We start from the raw sequence: 27,740 nt of genomic DNA, 5'->3' as shown, positions 1-27,740 counted from the left end.
ATCAGGTATAATGTCTGGAGCTGCTTCATATACAATTAATAGGAGACTGATTTTTTGCTTCATCCTATTGTAGTTTTCTCCGTTGTGAAAGAGAAACTGTACTCATATACTCAGCAAATTGCCCTGCTCACTCTAGTGCAATCTGTAACATCTTTCCCAGTTATTTGTCTATAGAGTAGCTCAAGAATTTAGACCCTATGACATCACAAATTTGAGTTTCAGCACTTGTGAAATTTGGAGAGTTGGTTATGGCTACTCATATTTTTTGACTGTCTTTTCCCATAGAAATAGCATATATGAATTTTGAAAATGGACATAATTCCTGTATAACATCACTCCTAAAGATATGCAAAGTTCTGTTATTCATAGTTTAAATACAACATATTTAAGAACAAAATATGTTAAAACTGATGACTTGCCAGTTTTCAAACTCTTCTGCACGAACACCTGCAAGTATTAAATTTCTTCAGTCATGAAGTAAGCTTTATTCAAAATGATTAATTGTATTTGCATAAACTATATTAAAAAATCATGAAGTGATTAGGTGTCCAGAGGAGAGAAGCATATATGGGATTGGCAGTAGAATCGGGTGTGTTTGTTTTTTTCTCAATCTAATTAGGCTCTGGCAGAAGTATTAGAGGACGGGTGGAGCGATTATTCATGAGAAAGGCAGAACAGCAGGTGCAGTGATCAATGAAACACGACAATACCTGTAAATGGAGAGATAATAGACATCAATTTAGAGATATAAAATTGTGACCTGGATGTATTACCGACCCAAACAATCTACAAGCTACACATGAAAGATCCCAAAGGCCCACAGTTTACATAAGCTGTATAAATATACATATTTAAACTTAATTAAAAAAGCTAAGCTATGCCTTACTTTGAACTCTTATACTTATCCCTGATGGCCTGTTGTGGGCGACTCTCTGCGCTGATGTATAGCTTGTGGAGATCAGTCAGGCAGGGCACAATTTCAGCCGTGGTATAACCAGTAAAGGCATGTAAGGAATCAGGCTGAAATGTGAAAAGAAATTAGTCTAAAAAGTCACGTTTTAGCTACTTCCTTTGAGAAATACTCATAAAAGAGACCCCAGAAAACAATCTGGACCAACCTACCCACAAAGATTTGCTCACTGTGTAGGTGGCGAGGCAGTAGGCTCCAGCTGCCACTATAGATGGGGTGTACTTCAGGAATGGATCAACTTCCATCAGACTTAACTCTGCTACATACTAGAAGCAGAAAAAAATACACATCAATGAGCAAAAATATGATCAAGGGAAATAGAAAACTAACTACAAAGTTAGTTTGCAGTGGGGCAGAAATCGATAATCTGGCTGGCTTTTGCGTTATTGATTTTGCTCACCAGGGCAAGATTCTCAGTGTTGGCACAGACAGAATGGATGGACATGAAAAGGCGGAGAAACTGGTTTGTGGTGGGGGCTGCCATCTCGAAAGACAGCACTTTTAGGAGCACATGCTCCATCCGCACCAGCTGCTTCTTGGTGTAGGTGCTGTCTGTGGTGTACACAAACTCGTTCAGCTCTGGAGGGAAGATCTCCTCGTATTTTCTACAAGTGACAGATCAGGACACATTAGGCTCGTAATTGTCATCAATCACCGAATCAACGCGACTGCATTGCAATAAGGTGGCGTCCTACCACAACCATTAAAGATCCAGTGTGTGGGATTTAAGGACGTATAGCATTATTTAACATTCACAAGTATGCTTTCATTGGTTATAATCATGCGAAAATATGGATCGTTGTGTTTTTGTTACCTTGAAATGAACGAATCAATCAATCAATCAATCAATATTTATTTACCTGTCTGGTCATTTGTATGAGCCATCCCACATGGGATTATTCAGACACATTAACTGAAATACAGAAAATATTCCGGAGTCCAGAATGAGCCATTTATGTTTGTCAGTACATACTGAGAAGGTCCTCCTACACAGAGTCTGTCATGTTGTTTCTACAGTAGCCCAGAATGGACAAACCAAACACTGTCTCCAGATAAATCCATTCTGGTTTTTGTGTTGGCCACCCTAGTTCTCCCACACTTCTCAGCTAGATGCCAATAAATTCTTCACACTGGATCTTTAAATGTTTGCAAATCTTTAGGAGCATAAATCAGGCCCCAAGCACTACGTCTGGTTATTACTTATAAGATTTGCAGTATATGGTAATCACATCTTCATGTATAATGACTAAATAAAGTAACATTAAATGGATGAAGTGGATGATTGTTACATTTGGCCTCTTCATTTAGTCACTACAAGTGGTGTTTTAGTAGAGTGGCAGTGGCAGTAGTGGGTTTGTCTTGTGCTTCTGGAAAAAAATGTATGTGGCCTTAAGCAGTTCAGGTACGTAAGTATTTCACTGTGCATTGTACTTGTATGATCATGCATGTGACAAATAAACTTGAAACTTGTAGTTTCACGTGTTGTGTAGGCGTCAGACAGAATGTGGCTGCAGCTATACCTGTCTCAGGCAAGCAACTCCATTGGCATGATTAGGTGCCATCTTGGCATCCGGTATCTGGTTATTAACATACAGACGCACACACATTTACTTACGCAGCTATCATCAATGCAGCTGTGCCAACCAGCTGCAGCCTGCTCCGTTTCACATTTGCAGTGAGGGAGAGAAAGCGGTCTAAATAGTTGACAGCAAGGTGCAGGGTTTCAGAACGAAGCTTATATTCCTCAATGACTTCCACCATCCAGTCCACCAGGATGACCCGCATGCCATTGGAGATGTCTTTATGTTTCTCTAAGTAGCCTGGCCATGGCCTGGACCTCAACTGGCAGTAGAAACAGAAGCAGTTACTATGAGGTATTTGCAGTGAACTGAGAACCTAATAACTACAATGCATACACAGTAATATGACGGAAATGAGCCAGTGCTCATAGTTCAGATAATTACGCACTTCACGCTCCCTCAAGTGCAGGTGAATGTCCTCTGCATACTCGGACACACACAGCACCTCCTCTGACATCAGAGATTCATCTGCTTCAGACTGCACAGAAGCATCCTGGCATGAACCTATAAGAGTGATCAACAGCTGAGTAAAAAAAAAATAGACGGAACGAAGAAAAGACGCTGGTAGATGTTTTTTGTATTTGTTAAACTCACCTGAACTCAGTTCCAGCAGGAGTCTAAAATCTTCATTTTGCAGGGCATCAGTTTCAGAATCAAGGTAACAGCTGTCTGAAACAACTTCTTGACCAGAAGCAGCAAGAACAACTTCACAAGCCTCTTCAACATAAATATCGAAGCTGGAACTGGAGGGATGGCCGAGGAACACGAGCAGGGAGCTGTCTGAGATCGAACTGTGTTTGGAAAATTGGCTGCCCTGTGAAGAGAAAGGAGTCAGGATGATTAAAGTTAAGTTGAAATGTGAATGTTCTGAGATGGGAAATTGAATCTTAAAATTGAATGCTCTCTTGCTGTGTCCTTCTCACCGACCTGGCTAAAGGGTCGACCACGTTGCTCATTCTCTGACAGGACACCGAGGACAGTCCTCTGCTTGGCTCTCTGGACCTGCAGTGCATCTGTTTTGCTTGAAGGTGGGATGTTTTCTTTGCTAGTGTGACTGCCACAATGGGCATTTGTGCTTAAGTCCATCTTTAAAAAGGAGATGGTGGGGGAAATAAAATAAGAAAACACATACTTCATGAAAATAATAATAATAATAACAAGTACATAAAACATTACAACTGAAAGGTGAACCACATAATATTGTATTGTCAGTTCCCATAGCAGACTTATAGTTCCCCAAATGGGGTCAGAGGCCCAAAAGGAGTTGCAAAATAATGCTGAGGGTTTGCAAGTTGTTCTGGCCTCACCCACATCACCCACAGCAATGTGTTAGATGTGCATCCTGTAATGAGGAATACATTACTTGTTGGAAACCAAAGCAGAATGGATGATGTTAGTCACGTTGGCTGGGTGGTTATTTTATGGCCTCACTGACCAATGTAGCCCACAGCACATAAACGGGGTCAATATTGATTGACTCTTTAAAAAAAAAAAAAGTCAATAATATGACAGAAAATAGTGGAAGTGAAAATAGTCTGCATTAAAAAACAAACAAAGATATTCAATTAATTGTCATGTATGACAAAGGGGAGCATCAAGTCATGACATTTGAGAGGGTGGGATCAGTGAATGCTTGTCAGTTTTGCCTGAAAAATTACTGAAATGATTAACAAAGTATGAAAATAGATGCCAATTAATTTTTCGATTAACTGATTAGTAGTTTTTTCACCTAAAAGTCCAAAAAATACATAAAGAAATAAAGGAGAAAAACCGAAATTTTCAGAAAAATGTTTTTGCAATTTAGAAAATTATGGAAAACCAAATGAGTATTTTTAAGTATGTTATTAAAATTATATTTAGCAGTAAACTTTAATAAAGTTGAGTAAAATGCAAAATGGGGTGCACTAATTTCTACTAATGTCTGCAGCAGGAATTCGCATTGAAGTAACATCATTACCATGGTTACAAGACTTAAACTACAGTCCCTCAACCACAAACACACAACAGAGGTATCAAAACAGGGCTGCAAACTTAGTGCATCTCGAGTGTATCACAAAGCACAGCCCAACAACAGTGTCCTGTCGGCTTCAAATATAAAACAGACCATCATTTGTTCTTGACTGCAAACTCACCATAATCACGATCAACGTCGTTTAACGTTAGTTTGGGACGGTGGAAGCGTTAAACTTGTGCATGCCACTAAAGCGGAGAAACGGCCGGTAAATCTCAGTTTGTATCTTATTTGGAGTCAAACAGCGACCTCTTGCAGTGTTCAAGCGAGTTAAAGCAGCTTGTTTTGTCTCAGATGTTATTAATCCTGCGGGGAAGTTTCCTTCAGGTTTCCCTGTAAACTAATCAGCTGTTTCCTCAAACGGTGCTCTGGCCAATCACGTGCACGAACGTGCTGACAGGAGCAGACGTCGTGCGTCAGGAATCCCTCACTTTTTTAATATCTATTTTTAATCAATAAGGCCTTTGATTTGGCTACGGTGTTGCATGGCTATTCCATGTAGACCACAAGTGATTTTTTTGAGGGAGCAGATATTCATTAGGTGTCTTTAGGAAAGATTAAAATACTTGACTAGACTTGATGTAACTTGACGTTGAGGATGCTATCTTTATCTACTGTTCTCACAATAACTGAGATCCACTGTAAAACTTCATATGCTTTGCTTAATTTTGCCAATAAATTATGTTTTAACAAAAAGCCAATCTTGTGAATCTACCTCATTTCTGTAAAAACTATAATTTACAAATTAAAATAGAATAAAAACATATTTCTTACATCCTTTGTCAATTGGAAAGCACTTCCAGATTTCATTAGAAGAAATTTATTACTATTTAGAAAAAAAAATCAAGTTTAATCTGATATTCATTTTATTGTCCTTTCTCCTAACTATAATTTGTTTTATAGCCTACATATCTTCACAATCTTTACAATGTTAGTACCAACATTTGGTTTTGAACATGATTCCTGCAGAAAACACTCAGTCTGTTACCTGTTTGGGTGTTTAAACCAAAGCACAGAAACCTGAAGACTTTTTGGGTGTGGCTGTGCATCGTGAGTCACTTTAGAGACACTTTAGGGAGCTTTTATCTCCATACCATGAAATGACGTATGGACTGTTGACAAGTTGTTGGACAAGAATGGAAGTGTCACACTTGGACTGTGAGCGACAAGATGGATTTAAGAAAGTAGAAAGGTAAGGCGTAAAGCCATGGGCTGGTCCACTGTTGGTGACCACAGCTGTGACATAACATGACATAACCAAGTCTACTTTTGAGTCAGCCATCTGTGGCCTGTTGCTTATAAACATGTGGAGACATGTGGTTGAACAATAAATTGCCATAAATTGTGTAATCAATCGTATAGGGTATACAGCTACCCATTTAATTAAATACAAGACATTTGTTTACAACCTCAGCACCAGCAAAATCTCACACCTTTTCTAGTTGTCATCAAAATGTTTAAAAATTTCTCACATCTCCAGAACTACAATACCAAGCCATATTAAACCAAGCGTCACAAGGACTGCTTGTTCTAGCAAAGTGTTATATATATTTATATTTATGTCCTGTCTGTTTCACAAGAGCATAGACACTGTTTTTCTCCCGGTTTCCATGATTTTTCGTTGCAAAGATGAAAGCGATGCTGCTGCTGGTTAAATGCCTTCCTGTCAGTTTTGTCCTCAGCTGGGGTTAAACTGTGAACTGGATTATTTACTCTACTTGTCATTGCAGTTGCCTTTGTTGTTGCTGTTGCACAAGCTGTGTGGTTACATCACATGTCAAAGAAGTACCAATGATTTTCTATCCCAAAGATAGGTACAGATAACACAGGGACAGGACAGAAAAACAGTATTGACAGTGAATAATACACAGCCATCTACAATAGACTTCACAGTGATGGGCCTGTATATCGTCCTGTGGGCCCTCTCCGAAGTTATATTGTAAGTATTAACAAAGCAAGAGAATAGTTTAAAACCTCCATAGACAGTACAAGAAGAAACGTGATTTACACAGAAAAATTTTAAATAATGTAATAAAAGCCAGATATTTGAGGACAATAGAAAGATATGCATTGGACAAAATGTCTATACTGTATAGTAAGATGCATGTTTGTCAGATTTCGAACTACAGCGTGCCTGTAAATTCTCCATTGTCCATCAGATGGCAGGATTTCTCTTCAGTAATAATGGTAGGCTGCTTTTCATCTGCAGCAAATTTGAGCAGAGGTCTGACATGTTGTTATGTCAAATAACCATTTTAGGGCTTGTCAGTATATGCAACTTTAGACGCCAAGTCGTATCATGAGGCTACAGCCCCAAGAAGTCAAATAACAGGAATAATTTCAGATGCATTCATAATTGATCATATGACATTGTGACCCTGTTAAATCTAATTTTACAAATTACCACGAACCCTTTGCTTACTCAAACTCCTCAGGGAGGGAGATGGTGCAAAGCAGTGAAATATTCAGCTGATTTTAAAAAATGACTCAAAGTGGTATGTATCTTTCTTTGCCTTCAAACCAAGCGGATGTTTAGAATTGCCCGAAATTATTATGATGAATATTATTTTCACATCTCGATCACAGCAAGAACTACAGGCAGTAAACTGAAGAGTCAGGAGTGGGAGACTGGGAGGACCCGGGAGCATTAACCGAAGTGTTGTCATGCTGCCGCTGCTGAGCAGCTCCAGTGGAGCAACAGGGGATTACAGATTCCAATTTGCAATCTTTTGGTCACATGGCTGCTTCTTGAACCTTCAGCCAACCGTCACTCCTATGCTTTCCTGACAGCTGTGGGCTACTTTTGTTAAATTTTGTCATTTTTTTCTGCATTTATCATTGTAAACTCTTTTACCCTCCTCATTTGACAAGAGCAGTGTGTTTCACCTCTTAACTAAATGTAATTTTTTTTTTTTAATTTTTTCTTTCTTTAATTTAGTTCAAGGAAAGGAGCTTTAGAGCTAGGCATGAGGACAAAAAAAGAGGTTGTTTTTTTACATTTTGAAAATAAAGTCAAAAATAAACTTGACATTTTAAGATTAAAGCTGATTGTTGGAGAATAAATCAAACCACTAGTATTAGTCCATGTGGCTGCAGCTACACAATGCCTTGTATAGATGAATTGGTGAAATAGTACTTTAGAAATCGGTTTAAGTAAATAGTAGATTATCAACACAGTGTGTTAATAAGTATTGGTACTTTGAAGGGATTGTGCTGAAAACTGCATCTGTAAAGGAGAAACCATATAAACTTAGAATATGTGAAAGGATTTCTTGCAAACTTAAATGGCTGCTAATGGACAGATACAAGGGTAACAATGGTTATACTATGCAATATTGAGAGGATATGTTCTACTACAAGATATAATTTAATGGACCAGAGGAGTTGACTTTATTCCCAACATTTCGACCACAAAAAAAAGAAAAACTTCTCTGATTTAATTTTTCGTGCCTAGCACAAATACTGAAAATTCAGCCTTTATTCTTGACATTTAACTTTATTTTGGAAATGCAAAATATTTTGAAAAATACTCCTACTCTTTTTTCCCTTATGCCTGACCCTAACACTCTTTTGCAGTATTTTAGTTGCATCCTAATGCTTACCCAGATATGATGAACTAGAGTTCCAATCCATCATATTTAGGAATAAAACTTAAACATGCCAGGTGCCACCATTTGTCATCATTTTTGCCAGATTAAAACACAACATTTCCATTTTCCAGAGTCAAAATGTAAAAGCTTCCGTTATGCAACAACAAAAGCAATAGCATTACTCTATCATTTTCCATTATCATGTCAGACACAGAGTATATTACCTCTACAAAACCATTAATTCATAATATAATACAATTCTATATTAGAGTAAAATACCTTATGATATTTACACAATTCAAAACTACATAAAATGCTAAACTGGGTGAAAGACAAATCTAACTGCTTTGTATTTTACAAAACCTCCCCCACTTTGTGATAACAACTGAATAGATTTGAAAAACGAACCCTTTCGAGTAGAAAAGGCCACTTAAATATAGCTAACACCAAAAATACACTTTGATAATGTTCTTTTAATGGCACTGACGAGGATTTGGTATTTACAGGGCAAATATCATGACTGAAAAGCATATTTCAGTTCAACTAAATTAAATTTGACAAGAATATCTCTGCTGGTATCTGCACAGAAGATCATACGGTTAAAGATAATGAAGTCACTTCTTTCTCAGTCCTCCTGAATCTTTGTGTAATTCAACTGCTGTTCTTCGGGTGTTAAGCGCACATTTTCACAATCATTTGAAGTTTATCATTTGTGTGAAATTTCACAGTTTGTGAAGCTGAGACAGCTATCAATACCAGTTGCCCCGAGTGCCAAGACGAGGTGCAGTGAGTCATTTTCTCTCTGACAGATAAGATGCATTGGAACTTTGTTCTACTGCGGAACCGATTAAATATCCTCACCTATTTGGTCCAGTAGAGATGTAAGATATGGTGGCCTGCTGTGGCTATTTTCTCCTCTCAAAGTAAAATCGATATTTTTCACACTGTGCTGAAAGGCAGGACTGAACACACACACCCACACACACCCACACACACGCGCGCACACACACACACACACACACACACACACACACACACACACACACACACATTCAAACTTGCACACACAAACACAGCACCTGCTTGGGGGACACAAAGTCTCTCTGTCTTCCTCTGTCTTTTATCCCTCTTCCTCATTTCCGTTCAGTCCCTCAGCAGATGCAGATTGCTTGTGACAGATAGCATTGGGCTGCTGCCATTTCATTAACGTGATGTATTGCTGGTGACAGGCTTGGGCCAGATGGGTTTTGGAGGTTTGAGCACCACCTCTAAAATACTGTGCCATCCAGGAAAATCCTCCCAGCTGGGGATGGACACGTCTCATCTCTCAGTGGCACCCTCATCCACTGGTGTTACCCCTGTTGGGAAGGATCACAGCTGAGATTGTCTCTCACCCTGAGCACAAAAAACGCATTCAGAAAACACTAAAACATGCTACCTGCAGGATAAAGAGACGAAAAGGCACATTATCTGCCGAGGTTTATCCATGCTGAACGGGCATTTTCCCATTGCCTTTTGCAGGAATAGAAGCTGATAACCTAATCATGAATTAATCCGAATTTAAGAATCACAGCCGATGTAATTTCCCAGTTATCTCTTCATCTCCTTAGCATTTGTCATTTTACCTACAATCATCCACTTCCACTCATTCCACTGACATGACCACTCAGAGACAGAGTGAGTAATCATCCAGCCGGGTTAGTAAATGGGTCTAGAAATCAACAATGTCAGAGCGCAGTTACACATTTAGCTGATTGCAAGCCTATGTTCCCTTACCTTGATTTTTCTCAGCCCTGTTCCCTCAGCCCTATGTTCTCTCAGCCCTCTGTTCCTCAAACCCAATGATCTCTAAGCACTATGTTCCTTCAGACCCACAGTAAGTTCTCTCCATCCCATGTTCCCTAAACCCTCTGCTTCCTCAGCCCTCTGTTCTTTTAATCCAATGTTCCATCAGCCCTGTTCCCTCAAACCCTGTTTCCTCAGAAATATGTTCCCTAACTCTATATTCCTTCAATCCTGTCAGTTCAGCTCTCTTTACACAACCCTATGTTCCCTCTGCCCTATGTTACCTCAAACGCTGTTCCTTAACCCCATGTTCCATAATATCTAAATAATCTTAGCCCTACATTCCCTCACCCTAAATATGCTTAGTCCTATGTTCCCTCAACCCTGCGTTCCCACAACCCTGTTCACTTAGCCCTCTGCTTCCTCAGCCCTATGTTATGTCAGGACTGTTCCCTCAACCCTACGTTCCCTCAGATCAGTTCCTCCATCAATGTCATGTTTTCATCATTGTAATAATATGGGTAACTGTAACCAAGATATGGAAGGGTCAACTCTGGTGCTGAGGGAACATGGAGATGAGCGAACATAAGAGCTGATTTGGGATGGAAGAAAGTACCTGAAGAAACTTTGGTCTGTGAGCACATGGAGCCTTATTTAGATGGGAAGAAATTCATAGGTGATGAGGGAACATAAGGCTGATGCCCAACTTTTCAAGCAATCAGCTCTCCTTTTCCATCTGTTATGGACTGTATGTGTGTGTAGGCTACGCTGAATAATGCAAACACCCCTTAGAAAAGGTCTTAAACTGAACACTGCTAAAAGATGGGTCATGTAAGGTTGAGGGCCAATTAGCAGCTTTTATTGGCGCTAAAAGAGGGCTGGCAATCAGCACTTTGATATCCAAGTTTTCAAAGCAACATGAGACAACTCACAGAACAGAGAGACTCAAACTCATCTGTGCCAAGCTGCAGGGGCATCAGTGAAGTAAAAACTGCAAAATAATTTAATATGCGGAGGGGAAGAGTCTAAAAACTGACAAACACCAACACAGTACATCAAATATGAGAAGTAGTGATCACAAGTTTAAAAACAACCAACAGGCAATTTATCCATCAGTGAATCTATGTTCCACTTTGTCTGCTGTCTGGGGGTCAAATGTTTCACGCAGTCTTTGTGCTATAATAATGCTTTATTTAATGATCCTCTAGCTGATCAAAGAACATTTTCTTGGAGGATATGATGTGAAAATTCAGTGCCAATCTCCTCCATTAAAAGGCCTGTCATTGTAATGAGCCAGGGGCACGGAAAGAAAATAAGCTCTGAGAGAGGAGGGATGCGTGTGTCAAGACTGAGATCTCTTATTGTAGATTTTGCATGATGGTGGAATAATTATGCTGCTCAAGCCAGGATACTACAACACACACAGACAAAGAAAAACTATAACCAGAGGGCGAGACTTCATAGGATATTACATGTGGTAATAACCACCATCGTGCAACAATGCTTTGATTAAAGTTTAATTGTTTACTTTTGGGGTCTGCTTCCGATTCATTAAGTATTTGGGGTGAATCACAGGACGACAGTGAGCGACCGGGAGAAGTAATATTCACTGACTGACTGAAATGTAAAAAGGCATAAATTGACTCAGTAATAATGCATAAAAGACAAAGTGCTTTAGCCTTTGTCCTTGATTCAACTATACCTTTTATGGATAACTTGTGCATCAGATATCTCTGTCTCTCCATGCCTCAGCCATGGTACATATAAATTATGAATGTCTGAAGAGTAAGGGCTTTTTTTTATTTGCAATTTAAGGGCCCCAAATCTTTTGGTGCACTAAATTATTCATATATTCAAATGAATCTGACTTTGAGGACATTTTTTTCCTTTCTTCTCTTCTTTCATGAATTTAGAGTGTATACCCTTCAGAGGGATCGGACAAAATTACCAAGACTATTAGTAGTAAAGGTTTTAGTAGAGCAGTGATTTCATTCCAGTTTTGAGCATCTTGCTCAGACATGTGTTCTTGTACATGGGTGTTGTCGTTTATGCCCCTTTCCAAACAGTGCCAATATCATATTTCCATCTCTCTCATTGTTATTCCAGACAAGTACGAGCCTGTCAGGCTGCTGTCCTGTGTGTGTCTGTGTGAGTGTGCCACTGTTATGCCTCAGTATGTCTTCTCTGCTCCGTGCCAACAGATCTGTGGAGCTCTTTTTGACTGGCATGACACTGCCATGAGACAAAAAGCTGGAGCGGAGCCAGTACATATTTACCGGCTGATGTCTGATCTGCAAAATCTTTGAAAAACCAAACTGAACATAAAAAATAACTAAAATATCAAATTGTTTCTCCAAGATTATGGATGCAAAAATGCTTTCTCCTACAAAAAGGAGAAGACAAGTGAAAGTTAGCTTTCCTGCACTCATCAAAGTCTTGAATTTTGCTTTGGTGGGCCTCTCTCGCAGTGGGGAGCTTTGCAAAATGCTGCAGATTACCAGAGATGTAAGGCATATCTGGTAGTACATCTACAATACCCAGAACTTCTAATAACTAATATCTTGACACCATTTCCTGTATGTTAAGAGTCTAAAGTTGTTCCCCTGAGTTCAACAGAATGAGCTTGTTAAAACCTCAAACATACACATGCACACTTAAGCCCAAAATAGTCCCAAAATGCATTTGCACCCCCCTCATTTCTGCACATCTCCCCCTCATTAACATGCAGAGCAGAGATTGGTGTCCTCACAAGGGCAGTGTTAGGATGGCATGGAGTCAGAACAGGCTGGGATATCAGGGAATGACACGGAATTGGCGGCCACGCCTTCTGGGATTAGTGACAAAAACCAGCTGAGGCCAAAGCTCTTATCTCCATCCTTCAGTCGTCTCTTTCTCTCTCTCTCTTACACACACACATACACACACACACATCACAACACAAAAGCACACATTAACACCAGAGTTTGCACAGCACAAGAATATGTAGTCACACAGAGATAATTAGCTTTGCCAAACATATTCCCTTTACAGGAAAATAAAGAATTATGTGAATGTAACGATTCCCTGTGATACATTTAGAAACAGTCTTTCAGGGTGTGATTAGCAGAGTGGGGGTCAGGGGAAATAATTATTTGAATAATGAAATGATGTTCCTTTACTCTGTCCTTGGTTTCTCCCTCAATACAGTCAACACCAGTGAAGCAGCCTACAGCATCTCATTAAAAATATTTATCAACATTTTTTTTTTTCCTTTGGGTAGTTCAGATTAAGAAAATATTCACAAACGGATATAGCTTGTGCTCATCGGATGATTCCCAGACCTGTCACATTTTTTGTGTGAAGTACACATGAATATGAACCATGTGATGTAAGTTGGATTCGGATGTGGGATAAAGTCGTCTTCCTCTCATCTCTACTCTCTCTGTTCTCCAGTGCTGCTATTCCCCTCTGGTGCCTATGTCAGCGGGCAGATGGTGGAGGACAGAGGCATCTGTGAAAGAGGAGGGCGCCTTTCCCCCTTCACAGAGCGGGGACAGGTGTCATGTGACACTTGATTAACACCTTCATGAATATGATTAAGGTGCTAACAAGCTCATAGCCTATGTGAGATTCAGGGTCATGAGCAAAATTTATTTTAGATCAGAGGAGACTGAACTTTATTTGGAGGGTATGATTGTAAAATGAGCCATGTGCAATCATAGTCAAGCACTTTAAAGGGTTCACCCAAATTACAAAAATATATTTTCTCAACTTAAAGTAGCCTAATTTCTATCAGAGAAATTATGAATTATGGAAACCGTTGACAGCATGTTCTGCAAAGCAAATTGAACACTATTTCTGGATTAAGAGCTTATTGTTGAAATAGAGGGAAGTAAAAAAACAAGCTTTAGGATAAAGAGAGGCAAGAAGCACTGGGCTGAAAAAATAAGAGGCTTTTAAGTACGTTTCTTTCTTCTCTGGTCGCCATTTTTCAATCATCTGTCAATCTGGGGTTCGCCAGCACACGACATCCAGTTATTGCTCACCGCTGGATACTGTTTACTGACGCAGTTTGCTGACAGCTGAGAGCAAGGCCATACCCCCACACAAACACTAGAGACAAGCCAAAGAAAGGGTTGATTAGGTGTGTGGGAAGGTGTGCATGTAATGACAAATATTGATTTATTTGTCAATTATCAAAACATTTATCTGGCCTAATGTGGATTGATCTAATAATTTTCCTGTCCTAACTCGCTTACTGTGAGGCATATTTGCTGAGCGAAAAAGAGAGCACAAAAGACAGAATAGATTTGACTGTTCGTAGGATCATTATTGAAAGGTGATGAGCAGCAGGGAGAAAAGTGGGAGGGCAGAGACCGAGGGAGTCACAACAGAGAGAGAGGGGATGGGATTAGAGCAAGCTCTACTCCCTCTCTTCTCTTTCTTCTTTCCTCTACACCACTTCTCAAGTAAAAAAAAACAAAATTCATTAGTTACAGCCTCTCAGTTACAGACCTTGTGCATGCGTGTGTTTCCTTTTGAATGTGAGCCCATTCATAGAGAGGATCCACATCTGACAGTGTCTACTCCGGCTGTAGTGCCTCTGTGTGTGTGTGTGTGTGTGTGTGTGTGTGTGTGTGTGTCATACTGAATGACAGAGAAAGAGAGAGGGGGAGAGGGAGAGAGCGGACAGACTCACAAGGAAGATCTCAGGGGCAACAGATCTGGTTTGCTCGGCTGAAAACACCAAACACAACGGAATGGATTTCTGCACGACGTGAGCGAGGAACACCTGCCTCACACATTAAAAAATAGGTCTGTAACTTTTCCTTTTTTTTAACAATTTCATGTATGCTGCTGATGCTTTGCGGTGCTTTTTTATGAAATGTTTCCAAATTGTTTTAAAGAGGGAGACAGAACGAGGACGGCGTTAATCTGTTCTGTAAGAGGGGATTCCATCTGAATACAAAGAGCCATTATTCATCTCTAATGCATCTGTCGCTTTGCAGTTGCCAGCAACTTTACTCAATGTGTTATCACTGCCTGCAGAGCAGTCGTGAGAGCAAACATTGTTACAGAGATGGAAAAAGAAGACATAAAAGGAGGATGATATAGTAATATGAAGAAGGAGAAAGTTATAAATGTTCCATGAGACTTACAGGAAAGGATAATGGTGGTGGGGAAGGAATTTATGTATACATTCATTCACTAACTAGGGAAATAAGCGGGCTTCCTATGTGGCAGTTGAGAAAAAGAGGGAAGAGGTGAGTGATGAGTGAAGCAATTGTGCCCCCAGATTGAGGGGGAGGAAGGAGGACATAAAAAAAGTGTCCTTTCAAGGCAATGAGAACAAGAGCAGCATGTGTCTGAGTTTAAAATGATGTCTCACTCATCATGATAACGCTGCATACAATCAGTATCAAATATATTGGCAACTGCACTCAGAAGTAGCAGGAGTAATTAACAGATATGAGAACGAGGTGTAAAAATACACTTCACCACAGGGATGAACTCACACAGACACAAACACTCAGACATCAAAGCAAAAGAGCTCATTATCCACACTGGCCACTGACCAAAATATCTTCCAATATTTCCTATCTGTAATAATCACCGTTTCTCAGGTTCCCACTCCTGTTATCTTTCTGTCGATTATAGTAAGCCCTTTAAGGTCTTATTACAGTCTAGCTTTTCTGAAATCCCCGCTTTCATACACTGATTATCTCAGACAAAGCCTGAACAGTGGTGCTCGACCCCTGGTGGCGTTTCAAGTGCACTCAGGTGCGGTGTGAGATTTTCATCATTCAAATGTAAAAGCAATGAATAAAAACATTAGTTTATTGTTTTGTGGATTTATTAAGATTCAACCTGTTTTTCTACATTTGGAGTCCGGCATACATTGCTTGTATTTATATTTGTCAATAGTTTTTTAAGAGGGACACAATTTTAAAGTAAATACTAAAACAATCAACACTCAAGAAAAACAGATTAGTGTCCTGGAAAAAAAAGGGGGGTGGGGGGGTGGGGGTGGCTGAGAGCTTCTGACGCACATTGGAGCATCACTTTCTTCATACTTTCATCATTCCTGCATATCTCTGACCCCTAAGTGGGTTATCTGTGGTATTTGGGGCTGCAGAGGCGATTTGGAATTCATGTGGTTGAGCCTCAGGTCTGTTTTCAGCTGATCTGGCTCCGCATGTGAAATATCTAACATGTTTGAAATTCAGGCTGAGTTTATCTCCTGGCAATCTGTTGTTTGAGGTGGATTTGTATGCTTGTGCATATTTCCACATATATGCATGTGTGTCAATCAATAGATATCCCTGCTATTGGCTGAGTCTGTCTTTCAGGCATGTGGCATGAATACACTATGAGAAAGTATGCACACACACATGCACCCACACACACATGCACAAAAGAATATGAGCCAAATGCCATGACATTTTGCCACACATCGATCTTGTCCATTATGCATGAAGTGAAGAGCTAATACCAGATCTGAACAAAACAACAGACTGTGTTCATTTGGGAGGTTATGGTTTAGTAAATATTTGCATGTGCTGCATGCACAGACTGTAAAAAAATGCTAGTTATGGCCAGGCCTATTTTCATTATTTGATAGAGTCAAGGTTTCAATTACAAACACTTCAAGGTCCAAGGCTATGTTGTCTCTGCTTATCCCTGAATGGACAAGTTATTGTGATTGTAAAAAAAACAAACAATAATGCAAAAAAATGATACATTTAGAAGTGAAGCCAGACTCATGTAAATTCTTGCAATAAAAAGATAGAAATTGAATAGATTAAATGTGGTTTCAGCTATACCAAATAACAAACTATTACAATCTAATCACTGAAAACAGCAATAATTGCTTTATTTTATGAGTTTACTTTCATATTATTAAAGCTGGTTGATCACATTCTAACATTTCAAACACCTGCAGAGTATAAACCTGCAAAGACATGTACAAGAATTGCTATCATTTACATTTAAAAAAATGTCTGGCAGTCTAAAAACGTAGTTAAAAACACATGTTGTGCAAAAGACTCTATACAAATACATACAAGACCATACAACCACAAAATATACTGCAGCCAATAAGAGCACAGGATATTTTTGTGGACAGAGCTCTTTAGATAAGACAAATTGTGCTAAGTATCCACTGAATACTGACAGTGAGGAAGATTTTAGTGAGATGAAGAGAAAAATGAAGGAGGGTGAGGAACAGATTGAGAAAGTGGAGCAGAGGAAGCTTCACGGCACGATGTCTCAGGAGGAGTTTTGCTGAACACACTCCACCATCAGAGGATGAGTTCGAGGAGTGATTGCGCAGCTTTGGAAAGAGTTTGATCAAGACAAAAGGGAGCTTTAGAAGTCAAGGCTCACTGTCACTGATACAGACTGGCGGTGGACAAAACATATGCTCAACAAGACCAAATCATCAGAAGTGGAGTAGAGTAAGAAGAGAGTCGTGGAACTCATGTAGAGAAATTTTCTCAAGGCAGCCTGGTTTGAAGAGTGTTCAGCAAAGATAGCCGAGGCTGTATAGAGTATATTAAAAGCTCCTGATGTAGCCGAGAGGGCAATGCTGACATTGAAAAAGCTGAAATATATAATCATAAAAAAACTCATAGCTGGAAGTGAAAAGGAAGGGCATTTCTGCAAGGACCCATTGATGAGCTCCAGGCTGAAAGACTCGGGAGGAAATAGAGTGAGGAGGCCGAGAGGCAGAACTGTCTCAAAATGCCTGAACTCCACATTACCCTTACGGGGACTGACAAAGAGACAGGTCTTCTATGTTGAATTGTTAAAGAAGGAGCGAGACGTAAGCCAAGTCAAGTAAATGCAAGTCAAAAAACATCAGGCTGTGATGTCCTCTTCTCAGAGAAGCAGCTTCCAGCAGTCTTTATTATCCTGGACCAGCTATCCGATGGAAAAAAGGCTGCATCAGCTCAAGAGAGAAGTGTAGGAGCAGCTGAGATCACACCTGAGTGAGTTTCCTTTCCTCTGTGAGATGAAGAATGACAGCAAGAAGAGCAAGCGGCAGCTATACATGGTCTCAATTAAACTTTAAAAACTGGCAATGTCAGAGAGCAACTATAGCAGAACTTCAGAGATCCCAGAGGACCTCCGTGTCAGACCTAAACCCTTTGGTTATGTCGACAATGGCTTAAATTCCCGGTAATTTGAGGTCCCGCAGACCATTCTGCTCTGTTTGTACAAATAACATTAATTGCACATTATTTACAGACTTTTGTGACTTTTTCCCAAATTTACCTTAATAAAACCCAGTATATATGGGGTTCCAATAAATATTGGAGTGGTAGACATTCCTTTTGCCACCAAATAAGCTTTCAAATTTAATGACAACACAAGCTCATTTCACAGGAAATATACAGATTCTGCTTATCAAATGTTTGCAATCTCTTCAAAATAATGTTAGAGGGCCGGTAAAAAAAACCCTACATTTTTATGTTTACTTTCCTCAGTTTAGACAACAAGCACATGGATGCTTTCAGGGAAAAAAACATGGCTTGGCTTAAAATACGTTTGTTTGCTATTAACCTAATGTAACATCAAGTGACAACATCATGCTACGCATACTGGCTCACTATATTGTTATTAAAAATAACTCAATTGACTTTTGGTTTCACACTGTAAACAAAAAGCGGCCTCCCAGGTGAAAGTCCAGAGCTCGTCTGTCCCATTTACCTCCACACCAGCCAATCCTCTGCAGATTTTCCCACTGTTTATACTACGGCAGTTGTAAAAAAAAAAAAAAATCCACCACCTGGGGCATCTCATGCTGTTGCTAAAGGGTGCCCCCCCTGTGTCAGTCTCCAACGCTAAGAGCCACCAGCCAAGAGTTGGTATTTGACAAGTTGGAAATGAGACCGAGTTGTTGATGAATGTTCATGCTTAGAAGCAATCCTCAGAAATTTAGGAAAAGTCATTAGGTATTAAGCTGATAAACTAATTTTTATGGGGTTTTTTTGTTTTGTTTTCTTTTTTTAAAAGCATTGTTTAAGAAGACCCAAGGTCTCCGCGAACACTAGGGGTTAAGAAACAGCTGAAGATAAGCCAGACTCCCGTTACAGAAACTGGGGAACAAGTGAGATTACAGCTAAATGGGACAGAGATAAAAATGAGGCACAAAGAAATAAAATCAAGTCTATCTTCAAGAGCGCAGAAATGTATTCTCTCAGTCTCAGATAAGAAATGTAGTAAAACTTAGCTGACCAAAGAACTGACCAAAGTCACACTAGTCTTTGGGATGTGGAAAAAATCTTGCCTGATGTCAGACAGAATTGTCAACTAGTTACAACCCGTTTCCGTCTTCAATCTCACATCGCCTTCACTCCGATTTCATTGGGGGATTCAATTTTCCCTAATAAACCACCCTATAGACCAACATATTTCCCTGAATCTAACATCATTATAAGTACACACTTATGCGTAGCCATGTCAATGTACTGATTTTGCCAGGGTTTTAAGAGTGGGACAAAGCAAAGTAAAAACAAACTACAATGTCAGGCAATATTGGGAAGACTCATCCATTTAGAACAGCCTCGATAGCAGCGTCTCTTATCTTGTCTATAGCAGTCACCTTTGTTATTACTCCTCATTGGTTGCGGTGCAAAGCTTGACAATGCTGGAAAACTGTTTGACAACAGCGTTAATGGCACCCAAGGCGCTCACTAGATAACTGGATTGTCAACAGAGAAACCGAAGATGCATCAGTCAAATCTGTGGAGTACGCTGATTCAAAGGTCCTGACCTGGGCAACGAAGAAGCAGCATGGAGACTGGGGATCAGCGAGTGACTTCATCCAGCCGAACGTGTAGCGAGCAAAGCATGACTGGAGAAAATAACATATTGAAGAAGAGTAAATCCATCACATTTAGAGGAAAATTGAGATAAATGAAAATATTTTTGCTGCTGCTAAGTGGTTTAACTTCTCTCCTTGCTGTGGTGATGTAAAGGTGAGGTGTGGTCAGCACACCGTGATCACTGTTGGGTGTAGTTAGAGGTTCAACAAAGAAATCCTCCGACCACTCCCTTCCTACACATGATGTGTTGCAGTGAAACACTGTTTTTCTTGGTGCCTGACCCTAAACGGTCAAAATAATGGTCATAGCTACCGAGATGTCACTCACTGGTTTGGAGACTCTGATTCTGAAGCCTCAAGTTTGGCATTTTGACCAGTTCCATCTTGTTTTTTTGGAGCGAGAGTGACTATATCTGGGCAAGAGGCTGGAGTTGTAGAGGAGAGAAGAGTAGATCTGACTAAGAACCCAAAGATAGTCTGCAGACAGCTTGTCACTGAAGTGGCCCCCTTATGATAATGCGTAACTTTGAGCCTTAATAAAATAAAAGGGTGAGTTCTATAAAAATTCACCACCTCTACAGTTGTTGTGGAGGGGAGAATTAGCTACAGAGAACCCAAAACCATTTTTTGTCCCAGGCTGTAAACATGTTAATTTCTGCTGTAAAATTGGGCATTTAAATATTTGTGTCTACAGGAGTGATTGGCTTCTGCAGCCAGTCTTCAGTAGCCAATCTAGGAACTGCAGTTTTTGGCACTTCCATGTTGGCTTTATTTTTCAGTCACAGAGGTTGCTACTTGTGTCTGATGTTAGGTTACACTGTGTTGCTCAGCAGGAAGCATGCATACCATTACTGACCATTTGGAGACCTGAATAAACTCAGTCAACATGTCGTGATACCTCAATCACATATAAAGCCACGCCATTTTCAGCATTTATATAATTATCCTCAAAAAGGATGCATCATTTTCCCAATTAGCCCTTGGTGTACTCTGTATTACGCTTGTAGCTATTCCTAAGGAAAATAACTACTGGTATTTATTTGACGTAGGCGGATGTATGTGTGCGAGCATATCTTTGACCTCTTCAGCCTCAGCGGGACTGCATGGCTTGACCTCTTAAAGTAGATTAGCCTGAAAAAGAACTGAGCGTACACTGTTGCCTGGATACAAAAAGCATCATTAAGCCCAATTATCAGCCACTTCAGCTCACGATGAACAAGCTTCATCACAGATTGGAAAACAACATATCATTAATGACAGCGACCAATACAGAGCGGGAAAAAGATAGGAGGGGAACGAATTAGGGCAGAGAGATGAGCGAGCAGGCTGGGCACCGGTGTCACATTTATGGTCATTTCTGACAAGCACATGACTAGTGGTTGACACATTTTCAGCTGAAATTACAAGAGTAAAATTGAGGTGGAAATTGGAGATACAAAATTACAGTTGTACCTTTTTTTGCCACCATCGGTGATAAAAACCTTGAATGAAAATCTTGTTAGTATACCTGAAATCCAGATGGTCAAGTCAGTGCGGCCTGAGGATGAAAAAAAAAACAGAAAAGATAAATCATTAGAGGACAGCACAGGATAGGAAGGGCAATGCATGTGCTGTGATCAATACTTCAACTCAAAAGAAAACTGCAGGAGAGAAAGAGAGCATATAAGTCAACAAAAGTGACAAGACAGTTTTTCATTGGGCTGGGAACACCACTGGGAGTATTTGATAAAGAAAACAGAGTTGGGGCAAGAGAGCATGCAATCATAAGAGAGAGAGAGCTGCCTAACTCTTCCCTCTTCATTAATGCTGTGTATCTCCCTGAAGGTACAGTGGGCCGCAAATTAAAGAGAGCAGAGTTCTTGTCAACTGTATCACCCAGAGAGCGACAAACGGGGAGAATAAAAGAGAGCAAATAAGTGAAGAAGAAAAGAGTTTGGGGACAGAGTGGTTTGCTTAAGCTTCAAAAGTGACATTGCTCAATAGAAGATTAAGAAAAGTTTTGTACCAACACTGACAAGTGTTACAGGCACAGAATTAACTTCTCGGTCCAAAGTGGTGCAACGCATTTAAATCAGCCTATTGTTACTTATTATAGGGACTAGGGCTGGGCAATGTGTTGTCTATGTGTAGTGTTACTTAGTCTATGGCAATACTGTGATATGAGACTAGATTAAGATTTTCAGTATTGTTAAGTGTTGTCTTTTCCTGGTTTTAGATGCTGCATTACAGAGTGATGTAATTTTCTGGAGTGTGCTAGCTGTTTTAGAATTTGCCTTTACCCACTTCAATCCACTACATGTAAATGTTGTTTGTACTGTATTGATGAATGTGTCTGTAGCTAATTGTTAAAACAGGGAACTAATGCCGTTATCAGCTTCCCTGTCAGAGCAGGCTGTCTGACAAATAGTGGTGAAAATACTTTCAGTATGGCGTATGCTTAACCCGATGAAGATTTTTTTAGGAGGGACTGGCTAAAATACATTCATACATTTAGACACTGTTGCTGACCCCCATCCACAGCAGTGCATTGCTTAGCTTCCATGTCAGAATCCAGCCTGCTTCTCCAAACTGGAGGTGTGCCGACAGACATCCACTGTAGATAACACAGTGACTATGGATAAGTACCCCATACATGCCCACACCAGAGCAATCCAAACTACCCATTTAGCACAATGCACATCAGCTCTGCTATCACTTTTGACCTCCTGATCCTCCACAGTCTTACTATAAACTTATAATACTTCACTGTAAAGGCTTTTTACTGCACCCACACTCTCTGACAGTGCAAAAGTAAAAACTGTTTAGTGCTCCAAAAATACAAAAACTACATAAATTATACAGGCTACAACAATATTTTACAACATGCATGAGCAAAATTCTCCATAATCCACATAATTCCCCTATCAACTGTTTTAGGTTGACTAATCTGCTACAAACTGACAGTGTTAACTGTGCTAGCTAGCTGACTGTAACAATGTAGTTGGATTTAACATACTCCAAACACAAAACACTGTTTAAAGATCACAATAAAAACCTATCAAGTAACACCAAACAAACTCCTATGGTTGGTATCCATTAACTTAACATTTTACCGTGCTTTGGGGAATCCTAATGACCTATCTAACACTTTTATTAGCTTAATGCTAACCGCTAACAGCTAGCATTACATAGCCTGCGAATGCTAATCGCTAACGCTTCCAACATATACACGTATCCCAGCCCCACATATTTAACTCACTTTCGCTGCATTAGGTCAGCGCCGAACAAATGTTTGTAGTGTTTACAAAACCTGATGATGTATTTTGTCACGGTAACAGTCGCATTATGGTAGTCTTACCTGTGCAAAGCATTTTTATAACAATAGTCGGCGAGACACCGGCGTTCATGAGTGCGGCTATGTATCGGTCTTGACTGTGAACGAGGCTGTTTTTTTGTTTTTTATGTTGAGGTAGCTGAGCTCTGAACGCCCTCTGTTGACCTACTCGTGTACTACCACAGACACACATAGTAAATAAAGCACAGTAAAACTACAAAATGACCTAATTTTACCGTCTTCTACTTCATAAAGTACTCAAAATTGTATATTAAACCTTAAATCACAATTGCATCGTCACCACTTTTCTTGTGCTGCATTGCGACACATTAATCAAATCTTTGAAAACTGAGAAAATTGGTGCAATTTCTTTTAGAAAAACATGGGAAAGGAGGGGGGACTTGGCATGAAGTGTCCGGCAAATTGTAAGAAATAAGTAGATTTAGAAAATTATTTTTAATAACGCTAGGAAACAATTCCAGCAAACTATACATCTATTTAAAAGCAGTTTTCAAGGCCATTATTTATGTATTCGACTTTCACATCTTTTGTTTGTTAGGGGGGGTTTTTTGTTTGTTTTTTTGTTTTTTTTTCTTGACAATCTCTTGGTCATTTCTTCCTTACTTGCTCATGGCCCCTTTTCCATGTATTTGAAAGAAATCAAACAGATTTGCCCAGGTTTCAAATGGGTTAAGCCTTTAGGGGCCACACATGCAGTTATTGTATTGTATCGCATCTCAAAGGCTCGTGGGGAAGGTGTGGTTAATATAGTTTTACCCCCATGAATATAATGTGACCAGGCGCACATATGGTCCATGGTGAAATGCATAACCATGAAGGAAGGAGGGGAGAGCTGGCGGATAATAGAGAAATGAGCACACATCACTGTGAGGCAGAGAGGGTGTGCTGACCCTGTGCTTTCATTCTGGTCATGGTCAATCATTCCTCCCTTTGAAGTGTCTTTCTCCACTGTCATAGATCAAGTCAAGACACAAAGCTGGCCCTAAAAATACAAAACAGCCTCACATCCCCTCTGCCTCACTATAACAATAAGACTGATCATTTCTACACTACGATGCTCAGTCACATCTTCTGGTCACTTTCGTGCCATGCAGCAATTTGCAGTGGTACATTATTAGCAGTATTAATATGCAGTGGAGGAGGGTTGGCTCTCAGCTGTCTTTGTGAAAGCTGATTATGAGGAGTTTAATTTCATCAGATAAGGATGCCTTCCTTTATGAGCACATCGGGCTCCAGGCACCAAACCTGACAGGCATTCAACGGGACAAGCACTCCCCCTGCTGTTACTGTTCAATATAGTGTGTTCAGTGCTGCTCCTTATATCTGTCATACTCCCAGAGACGCAGTTTTTATTTGATGAACACAGAGGAGTAGCATACATGGGATTTTTCATTTTTTATTTTTTGATAAACCAGAAAGTTGTCCTTATCATTATAAATATTTACATTGCACAAATTTTTAGTGTTTAAAGTGGATTGACATCATTTGCTGCGTTCAGGTGTCTTTCCTAAGGTATTCAACTCTTTAAAACCTGAGAAAATTGGTTTTATTTTTTTATTTTGATTTTTCAAAAAAATGGGGAAAAAGGCAATGGCCAATATGGCAAGAAATGTCCCATAAATTCTAAGAAATTAGAAAAAGGGGACAAGATAATTACCAAAAAATGTTTTTTGTTTTTTTTTAAGGAGGGGGGATAATTACAAAATATGGAAAAACACCCAGAAAACAATACACATGAATATAAAAGGTTATATGAAATTATGTTGTAGGAAGAAAATATAGTAAAATATATTTTTTCAAAAATACAGATTTTTTTCCAGCACTTTCTCATAGGTCATTTTATTGTTTGTTTTCATTTTTCCTTTGTTTGTTTTTGCTTATTTTCATGTAATTTTATTTGAACTTTTTTACTAATTATTTTGTTAATTTTTGGGCCATATATGCCTTTTGCCATGTTATGAAAGAAACCCAACCAAACTGCTCAGGGTTCAAAGATTAAAAAACTTGTGAAAGGCATCTGAATCCAGCACAACAAACCAATGTCAATCCAGATTTCAAAGGGTTAAGTTCCTCTTTGCCTTCTCCCGTGTTTTTGAAACAAATAATACCCATTTGCTCAGGTTTCAAAGGGTCAAACAACATTTCTGCAACTGCCCACTTTAAAGTATCATATTCTGTTTGTAGCGGAATAAAATAACCTAGACTTGCATATTTGGGGTATTTCACACATTATAACATGTTTGCACCTTTTTCTCGTTTCATTGCTGCTAACACATGCAAATATTTTTATCTGCAGTTTATAAGCTGTAGCCCTAAAAAATAATTTCAGACATTTATTTGGCAGACTGATGGTAAATGGGCAAGGTCAAGCACCTTAGTTAACACAGTCATATATTTTTTATTAATAATATATGAGAATTTGCAAATCAATTTCGTGTTTCTTAATTTTCATGTGGTGCTCCACAAGGCCAAAAAGTAATGATTATTATTTTCAACCATTATTTCATAGAAGTGTTTTGTATCTAGGGACTCTTGAAGTAAATTGTTGGCCCTGAATCAGAGCTGCAGAAGTGCTCTCTGTCTTCCTCTTAATCTCAGCCAAAGCTGTGGATGAGGGTGAAAGCTTGTGTCAGCAAGCATCTGCCATGCTGAAGTGTCCCGAGGGGAGAAAGTAAATCTGTGGCAGCTTCAGCACACAAAAGAGAATTTCTCCTTCAGGCCATTTAAATTATGAATGTTGAAGTGTCTCTCTATTGTTTCACAGTAATTCTCACTCATCTTTCTTTTTCTCTCATGCAAATCTGTGCCAAACACCAGCCAGGATGTCAGGGATGGACGTCCTGTTGGTGGACCACAATGAGACTGCAATCTCTCCAATAGACAATGGGACCTTCCTGCGTTTCTCCCCAACTTCTGCATCCACGTCTGCAGCCGCCTCCTCGCCAGGACGTCCGGGCAACGTTTACGTCTACGTGTGGCTCTTCCTTGGCCTGTTGGTGTTCCTCCTGACGCTGCTCATCATCTCCCTGCACAGGCTGAAGAACATCATCTCCTCCTCCTCGTCTGTCCCCGACTGCAGCAGCGAGGGAGGGAGCTCCTTTACCAACATGGAGATCTGCAGCATCTCGTCTCAGAGGTCCACTATCTCCTCACTGTCCACCTGAGGGAGATGGGACGCACAGACATGTGTCCATGTGCATATCCTTGTGCATGCATGCTTACGTGCAAACAGCCGGCAAGCATGCACACACACAAAGCACATGGAGGCCTAGCACCTCCTCACTGTGACATACAAACACAAAAACACTCTGTCAGCCGCAAAGAAGCTGACGGCACGGCATTATTGTGCACTCCATGCATGCATATTCTAATCCCAGTGGTACAATAACTGTGTGTCCATACAATTTTTCCACAGGCACAGGGGAAATATAGCTGAGGAGGTCTTGAGGGGTGAGAGTCACTGAACTCTTCTTGCCTCATTTCAGCAACGAAGACAAATAACCCAAGAAACTGCTTTCCCTGTGCATTATAATCGTTATGTTTTTGTAGAGTTCATTTCTTGTACTGTACTTGTCATGTTTACCGCAGGACAATAATATTCAAGTTTGCACAGCATGTCTCATAATGTCTGCAGTCTATGTTGTAAAATCAGAATTCCAATAATATTAAAGCCCATTACTTTGTACAGAAATGCATGCTTGTGTCTCAGGTGTCTGATAAGACTTTAGGAGGCTTTTACCATGACAAAGGGTGAGATATCCTAAAAGCTGCATACATATTAAATTGCTTCATGATTTCAAAAGTGGAAAAGAACATAAGACGTTCTGATGTGCAGTAGTGAAGGAAGTATGCAGAACCTTTACTTGAATAATAGTACTAACACCACCTTGTGAAAATACTCTGTTACAAGAAAAAGTCTGACATGGAAAATGCTACTGAAGTAAAACTGATTATTTTCAGCACAATATACTTTAAGTATTAGGCTAAAAGTAAAAGCACCTAATGCAGACAATTCTTCAAAAAAACCCAATAAACTCAAATTTAGAAAAAGAAAAAGCAAATGCAAAACACGCTAAATACACCCCACCAAACCTCAAAATTATTTTATTAAAAAAAAAAAAAACCAACACATCCCCAAACTAAAAATTACTTAAAAATAAAAAAAAAACACACCCCCAAACACTCAAATTATTTAAAAAAACAAAACAAGGTTGGCAATCAATTTTCTATCAATACATTAATTAATAATCAGCTTACTGTTGCAGCTGTACTTGTAGAAACTGTTTGGGAATTTCATGTATTACAAAACATCATATTTTATTAACTCTTGTAATGTTTTAATGCAAAAATCTTGATTTGTGAAGTCACTGAAGTGTTCAGATGAATGAAGTTAAGAACAAAAAGGAGAATATTTTCCTATCAAATGTAGTGGGCTAAAAGCATAAAGTGGAATGAAAAGAATATACTCAAGTTAAGTTCAAGTACCTCAAATCAGAACTTGAGTTCATGTGCTTAGTTACATTTTACAACTGCTGATGTGGATGTGAAGGTGAGAGAGAAATGAGGGCTGTGTCTTACTATTGACAGGTAGTCGGCCTCTGCCTGCAGCTACAGACAGACCAGGTCAAAAGCGGCATAAACAAGGAGATGAAATCCTGCTCC

The 27,740-nt window shown here is 39.6% G+C and overlaps 2 protein-coding genes across 6 annotated transcripts; one reads left to right on the top strand and one right to left on the bottom strand.

Annotated features, from left to right (window-relative positions):
- Positions 1-11: 11 nt before the first annotated feature.
- ccna1 (cyclin A1) lies at positions 12-25,901 on the bottom strand. 5 transcript variants are annotated; one of them, XM_088088790.1, is made up of 12 exons: positions 23,082-25,901; positions 21,252-21,281; positions 20,073-20,169; positions 19,694-19,774; positions 3,478-3,636; positions 3,145-3,364; positions 2,939-3,054; positions 2,586-2,812; positions 1,371-1,575; positions 1,123-1,236; positions 887-1,020; positions 12-710 (listed from the first exon to the last, which is right to left on the bottom strand). In XM_088088790.1, exons 4-12 carry the CDS (start codon positions 19,742-19,744, stop codon positions 659-661), a joined length of 1,278 nt encoding a protein of 425 aa, XP_087944916.1. In that variant the 5' UTR covers positions 19,745-19,774; positions 20,073-20,169; positions 21,252-21,281; positions 23,082-25,901; the 3' UTR covers positions 12-658. The 5 variants fall into 5 exon arrangements, with proteins under 5 accessions (XP_087944916.1, XP_087944917.1, XP_087944915.1 ...); XM_088088791.1 differs by lacking the exon at positions 20,073-20,169 and having other exon boundaries at positions 21,197-21,281; XM_088088789.1 differs by lacking the exon at positions 20,073-20,169.
- sertm1 (serine rich and transmembrane domain containing 1) lies at positions 14,386-26,769 on the top strand. Its single transcript, XM_042499351.2, has 2 exons — positions 14,386-14,730; positions 25,896-26,769. Exon 2 carries the CDS (start codon positions 25,901-25,903, stop codon positions 26,240-26,242), a length of 342 nt encoding a protein of 113 aa, XP_042355285.1. The 5' UTR covers positions 14,386-14,730; positions 25,896-25,900; the 3' UTR covers positions 26,243-26,769.
- The last annotated feature ends 971 nt before the right edge of the window (positions 26,770-27,740 follow it).

The sequence above is a fragment of the Plectropomus leopardus genome, chromosome 15, assembly GCF_026936395.1.
Source record: "Plectropomus leopardus strain MGB_pleo_1.0 chromosome 15, ASM2693639v1, whole genome shotgun sequence".
NCBI lineage: Eukaryota > Metazoa > Chordata > Actinopteri > Perciformes > Serranidae > Plectropomus > Plectropomus leopardus.
This window is presented reverse-complemented; position numbering and strand designations above follow the sequence as displayed.

Coding starts and splice junctions, on each gene's coding strand:
- sertm1 (XM_042499351.2), top strand. CDS start 25,901: ATGTCAGGGATGGACGTCCTGTTGGTGGACCACAATGAGACTGCAATC.
- ccna1 (XM_088088791.1), bottom strand. CDS start 19,744: ATGAAGTCACTCGCTGATCCCCAGTCTCCATGCTGCTTCTTCGTTGCC. Junction 3,055..3,144: donor CCTGCTGGAACTGAGTTCAG/GTGAGTTTAACA, acceptor TCACTCTTATAG/GTTCATGCCAGGATGCTTCT. Junction 1,237..1,370: donor ACACTGAGAATCTTGCCCTG/GTGAGCAAAATC, acceptor TTCTGCTTCTAG/TATGTAGCAGAGTTAAGTCT.